Here is a 13,910-nt window from a genome sequence, read left to right on the forward strand (position 1 = left end):
TCAGGTATCTGGGTGGATCCCAACATTAAAGCTTGGATCCTTTCAGAGTGGGCTTTAGCTGAAAACAGGTCACAGGAGTGCAAAAGTGCACTCCTGTGACCCACAGAAGAAGTAGGGCCAAAAGCTCTTTGGTCCCACTTCCCCTTTAAGTCAACGGGATGCCTTAACACAACATCAATGCACAAATGTGAGCATGGTAACACACATAGCCCCAAAAATGTTATTGTTAAAGCTTATATGTTAAAGTTTGTACATTTGTTTCAACCAATTCATATAGTTTATATACCGTATTTATCGGCGTATAACACGCACCTACATTTTAAGAGGGAAGTTTCAGGTTTATTTTTTTTAACTTAACAACTTTGAATTAAAATAAGGGTCAGTGCCCATCTGCAGCACATCTCACCAATGCAGCCTGATCAATGTGGCCTGATCAATGCCCATCTCATCATGCAGCCTTATCATTGCCCATCTCATCATGCAGCCTTATCAATGCCCCTTTTTAGCCTCAATGCAACCACACAATCAATGCAGCCTGGACAGAGCATGAAATCACAGAGCCATCATCACCTTTTCGGCTCTCACTCGGCACTGGCAGTCACACAGACACACACAGTCCCGCCTCCAACATCAGCATTGGACCAGCTCCTGTGACAGACAGAATACTGGTCCAATGCCAGTGGCGGAGGGGGGACTGTGTGTGTGTGACGTGAGAACTGAACAGGAGATGACGGCTCGTGAATTCTGGCTGTTCGGCTCTCACTCGGTAGTCACACACACAGTCCCGCCTCTGCCATCGGCATTGGACCAGCTCCTGTGACACACAGAACACTGGTCCAATGCCAGTGGCGGAAGCGGGACTGTGTGTGTGACGTGAGAGCCAAACAGGATATGACGGCTCGTGGATTCTGGCTGTGTTCGTCCCCCTTCTTACCTTGCAATGTACACTATCGGCGTATAACATGCACCCGCCATTTGCCCCCTATTTTCAGGGGAAAAAAGTGCGTATTATACGCCGATAAATACGGTAGTTATTTGGTGCTAACAAAAATATTTAATAAGCAATAATGCTCTTACAAACAGTTGTTATAGTTATTTTATTGAAAACTATTAATCTCTGTAAATCTTTAATAGTTTACACAGCTTGCAGTATTTGCAATGTTCTATAAAAAGGACACAAAAGTCCTCGCAATCCAGAAAACCATCAATGTTTTTTTTTACGATTCGTGCAGTGATCCTGAAATTATTGTATTTGACTTCAGTTTGCTTCTTAAAAAAAGTGTTCTTACTAAAGCCATGTTGGCATATTGTACTATACATATTAGTCTTCAGTCCATTGCTGTACAGTATAAACACTGTCATGCTAGCAATACTTTAAAATAATATTGGTTAATTTAACCTCGGTTGTCATTCGTTTTCTTGCACTCCAAGCACTTTCAAAATAACTGCAAAGGCTAAAATCCAAAAAAAATAAAAATAATGTATTCACATATTTCTGTAATTTATGTGCATGATAAGACATTGTTCACAGAGTGTCACACAGACACTGTGGCATAAAGCTCTGCTATCTCCTCTTTGAAGAAGTCTCGGAGTTCCGGTCTTTTCGCCTTTAGTGTTGGTGTCAATAATCCATTCTGTACATTGAACATCTCTTTGTGGATGTGAATAGCTTTCACCTATTATAAAATATACAATAAGCAGCAATGAGTATTGGTATGACTATGAAACACTGATAAGCACGGTTGGTTTGTATAGAAAAGAGAAGAAGAAATAGCAATAAAACGACAGCATTTCTTTTAAAGAAGTTGTCATTGTGTCCCAACAACCTGAGCTGCAGAACCCTACCTAAATATTTACATTCAACCCTACTTTGAAGTTCTTTACTGTGCTGCCCTGTCCTAATCTGTTCAGCCTTTGCAGAAAAAAAAGTCTGGTCATGTTCAGCTCCCACTGCTCTCGCTCAGCCCATTCATTCCTATACTTACTGTGGCCCTATGTCCTCCAGAGATTTATGAAATTAACGGGCCGGGTGGCATATGTGCAGTAATAGCTGGAAAGGTCAGGCACTTTTTTCCTGCACAGGATATTCATCACCACTGAAAATTAAGCTGTCTATTCATGGCACAGCAACTAGAATCATAGCAGTAAAACAGGGAATGGGTTTTCAAGAGGAATGTTCACACAAAATGTTTGCAAATGATCATCTCTCAATTTAAACATTTCTTGTTTGGCATTGGGAACTACTAGTAACTATAAGGTCAATGACTGACCGGGAAGAAAAGGAGCTGAACTATAAGCAGTAAGTTATGTAAAATGCATGCAGTAAAAGAGCTGGCAGTAATGGTATGATCGTGGGTGGGAAAGGGCTAATCCAGGGAGGGACTGTGGAAGACAGCTTGGTTTGTCATGAAGTGGAGGTTCTGCGGCCGATTGTTTTTTTTTTTTCTGTGCATTTAATGTGGGTTTACATCACAAGTTGGTACTCACTTGTTTGGCAAATAAAACCATTCCCAGTCGGTTTTCGTTTAAAAGATTAACTTTTAAAAATCTATTTAGATTTCCCATTTTGCTTGTGGGCATTGTGAAGCCCACAAGCACCGACTACCTGGAAGCAGTGAATGCACGCCTCCCGGCAATCACCGCTCCTTCTCGCGCATAAGCAGTGTTGACAGCAAGTGCCGTCAACACTTCCCGGTTGCCATCACAACGAGCGGCGTCATAGAAAGTATACGCCCCATTGTGATGGCATTCAAAACTCACAGCGGAACAGAACGGGGACAGAGCATTATGGTGATTACAGCTACGCCCCCCATCATGTGACCACGCAACTCCCAGAGAACACTGCGGCCATGGGGAGACGCCTACTGCCGCAGGAGTGGGATTCATGAAAATTACAATTACAAAAGGTATTTACACATATATATATATATATATATATATATATATATATATATATATATATATATATATATTAAAAAAAAAAAACGGCCGATTTTATATCCTACATGTACACTGCTGCGGTGGAGACAGTGTTGTGTTTTGGGTGAACCTCCGCTTTAATGACAGGGGTGCAGGGGGTGGATGGTCTATAGCAAAATTTAAGTATAACTCTAGCTATAAAGTTTAGATTAGTGAAATGGTTTTAATGGCTGCCTCTGAAGTCCTATCACTTCCTGTGTATTTGATGGGTTGCAAACAGAACAGGAAGTTACAATGAATCTATCTAGTGGACACAACAGCAATGTTTTTTTGTTTTGTTTATTTGTGGCGTGGTAAAGATTAGAACTTTTGTCACCATTTGACCGATTGGTGAACTCTCCAATGGGGAAATCTGCTCTTCTTACCTTTCTAGATGAAGGGTGGGAGGGGGCAGGGCAAAGCTTGTTTAATGGAATATTTAGGATTTTCATATAACGTTTTGACGTTGTGAATATCCCTGAATCCTTATAATCTAGAATTTACTGATAATTCTGACTTTTGTTAATAGTATCCTATGTTTAAGCATTTTTTGGATGCCACAAAAATGTCACCTAGAATGAGGAGTTTCCATTTTTTTTTAATGAATACAGTTCATTCCTTTTTTTTATATTGACTAAAAAAACTGAAAACTCAGAGAAAGCATTTAAAAAAAATGCAAAATGATAGAGTAGCCACAAAACAAGCTTAGCAAACTGTGTTTTAAAATAAAGTAATTAACGAAGCAAAGTACACCCAAAAATGGGCAAAAGCCTAAAATTCAAAGGTTTAAAACCAATAACTGACACATACTGCAACGCAATGTTTGCCATCACCTAAACTACAGTATGCATCATTCTGTGAACACGTACTTTATGAAGACACATCTGCATATATTTTCTTACCTGTTCAAAAGAATGAAGCCCACTCTCTTTTCCTAGTCTCACCATATCAGCCATCATTGCTTTCTTGAGTTCCTTAAAGATATTAAAGAGAAACATTCTCACTTAATCCCAACAGCGGAATAATCATTTTTAAATTTGAAGTTAATAAAATGATCATATGCAATTTACACCCACATTTCCTGTACCTGGAGAATTTGTATCTGGATTTTTTGTTTTAATTAACTCTTTGAGATTGAATGACTAAAGGAGCAGAAGATTTTTTCCTTGCATAGTGACTGTTCATTGAGCTTTGTAAATAAAGTGAAGATATGTTTGCTTCAATCAACCAATCATGTGCTTGCAAAAAAATCATGCTTTTAAAAAAAATATATATATATATATTTTAAAATGCCCATTGCAGAGTGATGATTCACTTTGTAGAGTGTATAGCCTCTATTCCTTTAAAATTTCAACCCCCTTATGTGAAATGTCTATTTTTGGAGCATACAGTATTTTGAGAAAAGCTTGTTATTGCTCATGTAACAGCTTTTCATAGGAAAAAAAAAGAAAGTTCAACCATAGAACATGGAATAGGCCTTATGCCGCGTACACACGACAGTTTTTAATGTCATGGAAAAAAAGTTTTTCTCAACGCGATAATTGTCAAGCTTGCCTTGCATACACACGATCGTGAAAAAAAATGCTCGAGCAAAGCGTGGTGACGTACGATGGCACTATATAGGGGAAGTTTCATTCGAATGGGGCCACCCTTTGGGCTGCTTTTGCTGATTTCGTGTTACCGTGTGTTAGTAAAAGTTTGGTGAGAGACTATTCGTGCTTTTCAGTCTGTTACAGCGTGACGAATGTGCCATCTCTATTACGAACGCTAGTTTTACCAGAACGAGCACTCCCGTCTCATAACTTGCTTCTGAGCATGCACGTATTTTCCCCATCGTTAAAGCATACACACGACTGTTTTTCACAACAAGAAAAAAAAAAAAAAGACGTGAAAAATGCTATGGAGCCTCCACACGACAGTTTTTAACAACCAATTTAAAAAATTGAATTTTTCTCATCATGAAAAATGGTCATGTGTACGTGGCATAAGAGTCCTTTCACAGGATGCTGCTTCATTTAGCAGAGAATCAATGAACAGATTCCCTGCTGAACTATAGCTGAAAGACGACAGATGTCAGTTTTGTGACATCCATGCCCATTCAGTTTGTGTCTGCATTCAGAGAATGGACTGTAGTGGACCAATGATGGCTCTATCAGGGGCCTGGATGTAAATAAACCTTCGATCCATGATGTTTAGGTCTGAAAAGCAGAAGAGAAAGAAAACTGTTGCCGTTTTTATTTTCCCCCCCAGACAAAAAAAAAAAAAAAAAAAAGAAAGTTCCACCATTTGTTATGGAGAAGGTGACTCTCTCCCCTTAAAACCTAAATTATATAATAGAAGCAAAAGAAGGTGCACTGGCCTAGTGCATTACCTAGAGCAAACTAATAAATAAAACCAAATGCCAATGTACTCACAAAGATACAGCATCAAGTGTATGAAACAGGTCCAATCCCATACAGAAAAAATGTCCATCCACAGGGGCACAACTTATGCATTTCAAGGCCACCGTCTCCATTTTCAGAGCTGGCCAGAATGCCACAATCCATATTTAGTGGTACACTATGCTAAGAACCACAATCCCAAGCCTCCAAAATGGGAAGGGGCCACATGTTTCATAAAGCACTCCATACCCTTGCATGACAGCAATCCTGGACTAAGTAACGTTTAAAACTATAATACTGTGGTGTTAATAACAAGCAGTGAGTGCAAATCCTAATTGACCATAGCTTTAATGTATGCACTATACATAAAGACCAGAAATAAAAATCCACCATCTAAAACATTGTCATCGTTATAATAATTCAGTTGGGATGGAAAGGGAAAGTCTTACCTCCATGACTTGCTCACAATAAATGAGAATTGCTTGAATTAGCTCAAAAGGATACCACTTTTATGAATTTTAGACCTTGATATATGTTAATTTTCAATTAAAAATATCACAAAAAGGTTATGTGTCCTTGCTCAAAAAGTTCTACAATATGGTATGAAGAGGGTGACTCTCTCCCTTTAAAACCTGGACTATAACTATTGCCCAAAGTCTGTCATCCAGCTAAATACCGTAAATGTTTCATGGTAGCAGCCTTTTACAATTTTCTCGGCACTAGGATCATTGTGGCTTTAGTGAGGCTGATTTACAAACGGATTGGGGAATGTTTACACAATTTGTGTTAATATTCACTTTAATTAACTCTCACTTAACTCGAGAATGTGTGGTTCACTGTACCATAGCAGGCAAGTAGCCTGGTACTGGACAGTGGCAATTTCCAGTAACACTTAGGCAGATGCTTTGTTGGTCTCAGATTTTCTTATTCTTCTGGTGGCACAATTAACATGTTTTTCCCCTTGAAAAAAATATTTATTTCTATATTTTCTCTTCCAAAAGATGGATTTCGTGTTTTTTTCAGAACAGATGATGCATTTTTAATGTTAGTATACTAAATTTCATACCAAATTATTGCATAGTTCTGCGAATGATCCTTCAAAACCTTTCTTTTTTGCCCATCCTGGCATCACTTCAGCATCAGGAACAACAATTCCAACAAGAAATGCCTGTAATTACAAGTCAAAAGATGATCATAGAAAAATGCACATATGAAAGTTGATTTTGAAGATAAAAAAGGTAACATAATAAAAAAAAGATATATGGTTATGAGTGCACATTGCTGAATCACCCAATGACCTCTTGTATCCTTCAGGGTTTGGTCCCTGGTTCTTCTACTGAGTGGGTAGATGAATTGCATTGTTTTTTTTAGGCCTTAGCACAGGGTAACGCTTTGGCAAACAGTGTCTAAGTGATGAATAGTTATGCAATCCTGTGTGTTGTGGAGGTTATACCCCTTTTTTAACCAAAGCTGCTAGGTACCAAACTGACTTTAACCCCTTACAAGTAGTGTCGGGACAAGGTTATCTAGCGCGAACATGCCCAGCTGCGCAACCCCCCATGACCAATTATCTTACACAAACCTGATTCCGTACAACTATATATAGAGTGCAGAGGTAAAAATTGGATAAATTACAAAGATCAGGAGCAAAAAATGTGAGTGCAGAGACCAGGCGTACATACTGTACACCAGGGATATGCAATTAGCAGCCCTCCAGCTGTTTTAGAACTACAAGTCCCATGAGGTATAGCAAGACTGACAGCCACAAGCATGACACCCAAAGGCAGAGGTATGATGGGACTTGTAGTTTTGCAACAGCTGGCGGTCCACTAATTGCATATCCCTGCTTTACACCCTAGTGCACAGCAGTACTCCTACGAGGTATTTTACACCTACATATACTGTATACCTTTAGTCTTTTGCCGACTCCAACATGTTTTCTTCTAAGATTGCCCTGTATTTGGCTCCATCCATATTCCCATCAACTCTGACCAGCTTCCCTGTTCCTGCTGATGAAAAGCATCCCCACAACATGATGCGGCCACTGCCATGTTTCACAGCGGGGATGTTATGTTCAGGGTGATGTGCAGGGTTAGTTATCCACCACACATAGCGTTTTGTTTGTATGCCAAAAAGTAAAATGTTGGTCTTTTCTCATTTCTTCCACATGTTTGCTGTGTCCCCCACATGTTTGCCGTGTCCCCCACATGTTTGCCGTGTCCCCCACATGTTTGCCGTGTCCCCCACATGTTTGCCGTGTCCCCCACATGTTTGCCGTGTCCCCCACATGTTTGCCGTGTCCCCCACATGTTTGCCGTGTCCCCCACATGTTTGCCGTGTCCCCCACATGTTTGCCGTGTCCCCCACATGTTTGCCGTGTCCCCCACATGTTTGCCGTGTCCCCCACATGGCTTCTTGCAAACTGAAAATGGGACTTCTTATGGCTTTCTTTCATTAATGGCCATCTTCTTGCCACTCTTCCATAAAGACCAGATTTGTGGAGTGCAGTACTAATAGTTGTCCTGTGGACAGAGTCTCCTATCTGAGCTGTTGATCTCTGTAGCTCCTTCAGAATTACCATGGGCCTCTTGGCTGCTTCTCTGATTAATGCTCTCCTTGCCTGGCCTGTCAGTTTAGGTGGACGGCCATGTCTTGGTAGGCTTGCAGTTGTGCCATACTCTTAATTTTTGGATGATGAATTAAACAGTACTCCGTTATCCCTGACCTGTCTGGTGTGTTCCTTGGCCTTCACGGTGCTGTTTATTCACTAAGGTTCTCTACCAAAACTCTGAGGGCTTCACAGAACAGCTGTATTTATGCTGAGATTTAATTACACAGATGGACTATTTACTAAATTAGGTGACTTCTGAAGGCAATTGGTTCCACTAGATTTTAGGCAGGAGTATCAGAGTTAAGGGGGCTGAATACAAATGCACACAACACTTTTCAGATATGTATTTGTAAAAAAAAAAAAAAAAATTGAAAACCATTTATCATTTTCCTTCCACTTCACAATTATGTGCCACATTGTGTTGGTCTATCATATAAAATCCCAATAAAATACATTTACGTTTTTGGTTGTAACATGACAAAATGTGGAACATTTCAATGTGTATGAATACTTTCTCAAGGCAGTGTATATACATAACATCCCATGTATGTGCCTGCCTGACCCAAGCGTCTTCTCTGACTTTCTTTCACAATAAAGGTTTCAATCTTAACTCCAGGAAAATGGCACATACTGTATGGGGGGATTGCTAAAACTGGAGCATGCAAGACCTACGATCTGGTGCGGCTCAGCATAGAAACTGGTCAGCTTCCAGTATTGTCAAAGCTTAATTGAACAAGCTGAAATTAGAAAGTGATTGGCTATCATGCACAGCTGCATCAGATTCATTGCTCCAGTTTTAGTAAACCTCCTCCATAGTGTACAAAAAATATAGTGAATCTCCACATTTCAGGGTAGTCTTCACCAAAGAAAAAGTTTGACCATGAAATTATAAACATAAATTTAGCCCTGAGATACTTGTGCTCCCAAATGGTGGTCACTGGATCTACAGAGGTCCTCCTCCAAAGATCCCAGTTTATATACAGAAGTGCACCAGGTCTAAGAACTAAAATACTGCATAATGTCATAAAAACAATGTCATAAAAACAGTAAGGGCACTTTCACACTGAGGCAATGGATGCGTCGGTAGTAAAGCGCCGCCTATTTTTAGTGCTGCTTTACTGATGATTTAGCAGCGATTTTCGGACGCTAGTGCCCGAAAAGGAGTTAAAAGGGTTATAAGCGCCCGCTTTGCCTGCATTGCCCATTGATTTTAAGAAATGGTGTATACACAGCTCCTACAGTGCCTCAAAGACGCTGCTTGCAGGACTTTTTTTAGCATCCTGCCAGCGCACCAGTGTGAAAAAACAAAAAAGCCTAACTTTTTGGAATCAACAATATTCACGAATACAGAATACAAGAAACAGTAAGTGAAAGTATACCAAAAAAAACATTTCCTGTGATAGCACCCACATGACATATATATATATTAGAGTGCCCATGTGGGCTACAGTATGCCGGGATGACAAGGAGACTAGAATAGAACATATAAACAATATAAAAAATGCTTTAAAAAAAAGCTTAGTGTTTTGAAGCATTTTTTTAGATGTTTATAATTGTGATACAAGAGGATTAGTATTTTATGGGATAAATAAAATCACAGGCAACTGGAGAGGATTGAATCTTAAAAAATGGTACCCCAGAATGAAACCCGCTTGATATATGAATTAGACACCTCGACACTTATTTGTTTAGTTATTTATGACGTATAAAATCTTTTACCCCTAAGTATTTAATACATTTAATATCGTTTTAACCACTTGCTTGCTGGGCACTTAAATCCCCTTACTGCCCAGGCCAGTTTTCAGCGCTGTCTTGAATGACAATTGCATAGCCATGCAATACTGTACCCAAATGAAATGTTTAGCTTTTTCCCATACATAAAGCTTTCTTTTGGTAGTATTTAATCACTGATGGATGGCACTGATAGCATGTCCCTCTGTCAGAAGCCGATTATCGATCTTTTGTTTACATCACATGATCAGCTGTCATTGGCCGACATCTCATCACGTGGTAAGGGGCGGGGATCCGCCCCTTACTTCGATTTGTGATCAGCCGAGTCTCATTGACTCCGATTACAGAGCGTGCTGTGCCCGGCCTGCAGGGGGGGCATAGGCAGCTCATGCCTCCTGATGGCCTCCCGGAAATTGATTCGGCTATAGCACAGGCAGGAGGTGGTTACATGTTTACTACATATATACATTTAATTTGTTTGTTAGGAGAGCCCACTGATTGCTGTTGATTGTACATGTGGGGGCCATCTGTCTCTGAAAAGGTCAGCAATAGATGAAATGCATTGGGTGGGGCCAAGGTCTCTGATGTAATTTCCACCGACATCACTTCCAGCTGGTGGAACACATGTTGGAACCAAAACAGGAAGTAGTGCAAATTTTGGATGGTTTTACAGTACAATTTTAATAAAGAATACTATATTATGGTATATTTTTGTTGTATATATCTTGGAATGGTAGAGTGGAATATGTAGAAATAAAGTGGCCTGTAAAGTGAGGGGGTGTCGGGAAGGCTGCACATGGATACTACTGTATATTAAAAAAAGCTGGCTTTGACCCAACTATTCAATTAAGGGGTCAAACAAATCTGGTGAGTGCATCATGTGGAAGAGGAGGTGTTCTGTAGATCAAGTCACCACCATTTGGGAACAAGAGTATCTCACAGCTGAAATTATGTTTTATAATGTCACGCCCATATTTATTAACCTCTATTCGAACTCAGTTTAAAACGAGCTAAATACATTCCTGGTGCATTAAAACAAAATGTCATTAACCACTTCCATACAGGGCACGTATACACCTTCCCGCCCAAGCCAATTTTCAGCTCTGTCGCACTTTGAATGGCAATTGCGCGGTCATGCTACACTGTACCCAAACAAAATTGGCGTCCTTTTTTCCCCACAAATAGAGCTTTCTTTTGGTGGTATTTGATCACCTCTGCGATTTTTTTTTCTTGCGCAACAACTAAAAAAAGACTGAAAATTTTGACAAAAAATACGTTTTTATTTTTTTCTGTTAACTTTTTTGTAAATAAATAGGTTTTCTCTTTCAATTATGGGCACTGATATGGCGGCACTGATGGGCACCGATGAGATGGCACTGATGGGCACCGATGAGGTAGTACTGACGGGCACAGATGAGGTGGCACTGATTGGCGGTGCTTGTATGCGGCACTGATGGGCACACATAGGCGGCACTGATGGGCACACACAGGCGGCACTGATGGGCACACACAGGCGGCACTGATGGGCACACACAGGCGGCACTGATGGGCACTCATAGGCGGCACAGATGGGCACTCATGGGCGGCACTGATGGCTACTTATGGGTGGCACAGATGGGCACTCATAGGTGGGCACTGGGCATGGATGGGCACTGTGGGGTGGCACTGATGGACACTGTAGGGTGGCACTGATGGACACTGGGGCGGCACTGATTAACCTATGTTGCCAGTCAGTGCCCATTTGTGGGCACTGATTGGCATCATTTTTTTTTAATGCTTTTTTTTTTTACAGCCTTTTTTTTTCAGACTTTTTTTTCTTGATCTGCCCTTTTTTTTTTTTTACAGCCTTTTTTTTTTTTTTTTTAGAGCCTTTTTTTTTTTGATCTGCCCTACCCTGGTGGTCCATGTGGCGATCCGAGGGGGGGCTGCGCTGATAATCAATCAGCGCAAACCCCCCCTGTCAGGAGAGCAGCCGTTCGGCTCTCCTCTACTCGCGTCTGTCAGACGCGAGTGAGGAAGAGCCGTCAACGGCTCTTCCTGTTTACATCGTGATCAGCCGTGATTCGACACGGCTGATGACGTGGTAAAGAGTCTCCGTGAGAGACTCTTTACCAAGATCAGTGTTGCGGGGTGTCAGACTGACACCCCGCAACAACGATCGCCGCGATGCGCGCCCCCGGGGGCGCGCATCGGCTCAGAATCCTGAGGACGTCATATGACGTCCGGTCAGGATTCTACAACCACTTTGCCGCCGTCAATCTGTCATTGGCGGGCGGCAAGTGGTTAATGTCTAAGATCCCACTAACACTTGGGTGTAGGGCTGACTGTGTTTACCTGTCGGAGACTTAGTGGGGTACCCGAGTTTAGTATAAATAGCTATAGACAGAAAGCCTCCCATCACTTTGAATGGGCTTCTCGCCCGCAGCTATTCACAGAATAGAGTCTCCCAAGGGTAAATCGGAGTCGGCCACACGCGCAAATGTAAGACGGGCCCAAGGTCACTGCTAATCTGGGAAGTATATATCTACATATCTAAGGGAAGTATTTGATTTGCCACAAAAAATGTAATCCCACGGACTATACAGGGGACAAGGAAAAAACACTTGTTAACAGAAAACAGAAAATTTTACCATCAGTTTAGGAAAGGGTTGTTGACAGTAGGAGCGGTTACTCCATGGAATACTTTATCACAACATTATAAATGGCAAAAAACAGTAATGGCATTTCTAAAAAAAATAAAAAAATAAAAATAAAAAGATTAATTTCTTACAGCAAGCAATATCCATAGTTCTAATTATCACAGGATAATATGGAAATATATTGATCCTAAGAATATTGCCTCTGTGGCAGTTGGGGTTTTTTGTTTTGCTGTCCCTGGATCAAAATCGCAGCGAGGTCAAACATAATGCATAATAATATTTTTATACTGTATTAACTATTTAAATTATGTACAAAAGATATTTAAATACAGAGCAATCTTACCTGAAGGCTGTCTCCATGAACATATATTTGTGATACGGGTTCACTGCGAATATAAATGTTCTCAATCTTCTCTGGTGCTATGTATTCTCCTTGTGCAAGCTTGAATATGTGCTTTTTTCTGTCTATGATCTTTAGAGTTCCATTCTTTTATTATGTAGGTAAAAAGACATTGGTTAAACACATACAATATTAGGAGCCTTGATATTTCGACATTAAAAAGGTGAAAAGTGCCAACATACCGGAAGCCATTTTCCAATGTCTCCAGTGTACAGCCAGCCACTGTCATCTAATGCTTCTGCTGTCTTTTCTTTGTCTTTAAGATACCCTTTAAATACATTGGGTCCTTTAACACATATCTGAAAGAATCACACAGTGATATTGGGAAAATAATCAGGCATAAATGGGTTTATTTTAAAGAATTTTGCACTTTGATTTAAAATTGTCATGTGGTTAATTTGGAGGCTTTTAAAACCAAACTTGGGTTTTGAGTTGAGTAAGGAAAGGACATTGCTCATATTAAGTTAGCACCAGTAAAATAAATAAAGGGAATGGCGTCACTGACAGATAAAAAAATAAAAAAATTAAAGAGGTCTTTATTCTTCCCCACTGTAGTGTTTGAAGTTGGGTTTTAACTACAGTATATCAAAACAAGGAGGTCACAGACAATATAACACACTTGATTAATTCAATTGTATGCATAAACACTTATGATTTAATACACTTTACAATAAGCTACCTCACAAAGAATTAAATCCTGCTCAATCAAGCTCTATATAAAAAAAGACAGTATTACCCTTGGAGTTTAGTAAAAATTCAAATTTTTTTGAACCAGTACAATAGACCAATTCAGTCACTTTAATGCAGCTGATAGATACTGCGCTATACTTATTAAAGTCTTGTAAAATTGGACTTGATTGATAGTCAAAAGATCAAGACTAAAACTAAATTGAAATTTAACTTCAAAATGAACACTGGTCTGTAGTGCATGTTCATACCTCAATACCATAAATAACATATTAGATTTTTCACTCCAGCAGTATATAATGAGTTTGGAAATTGTAGTGAAATGTTAACTAATGCATTACAATTTAATTACACCCATTTGATTTTAGACTACTAAAATTAGTTTTAGTCGACTAAAATGTACTGGAGATTTAGTCAACTAAATACGGCTAAAACTAAAAATTGCAGATGACTAAAATGGGACTAAAACTAAAATACCATTTTAGTCCTAAGACTAAAACTAA

The 13,910-nt window shown here is 39.9% G+C and overlaps 1 protein-coding gene across 6 annotated transcripts in view; it reads right to left on the reverse strand.

The window, feature by feature from the left end:
* Positions 1-1,078: 1,078 nt before the first annotated feature.
* ACSL6 (acyl-CoA synthetase long chain family member 6) overlaps positions 1,079-13,910 on the reverse strand; it is a 324,620-nt gene continuing 311,788 nt past the window's right edge. For all 6 annotated transcript variants that reach the window (XM_040344653.1, XM_040344651.1, XM_040344650.1 and 3 more), the window contains 5 exons: positions 12,903-13,019; positions 12,664-12,807; positions 6,406-6,507; positions 3,861-3,932; positions 1,079-1,676 (listed from right to left, as the gene is read on the reverse strand). In XM_040344653.1, coding sequence (XP_040200587.1) covers positions 1,536-1,676; positions 3,861-3,932; positions 6,406-6,507; positions 12,664-12,807; positions 12,903-13,019 — 576 coding nt within the window. In that variant the 3' untranslated portion in view covers positions 1,079-1,535. The remainder of the gene's footprint in view (positions 1,677-3,860; positions 3,933-6,405; positions 6,508-12,663; positions 12,808-12,902; positions 13,020-13,910) is intronic.

This window comes from Rana temporaria, chromosome 3, assembly GCF_905171775.1.
Source record: "Rana temporaria chromosome 3, aRanTem1.1, whole genome shotgun sequence".
Lineage (NCBI taxonomy): Eukaryota > Metazoa > Chordata > Amphibia > Anura > Ranidae > Rana > Rana temporaria.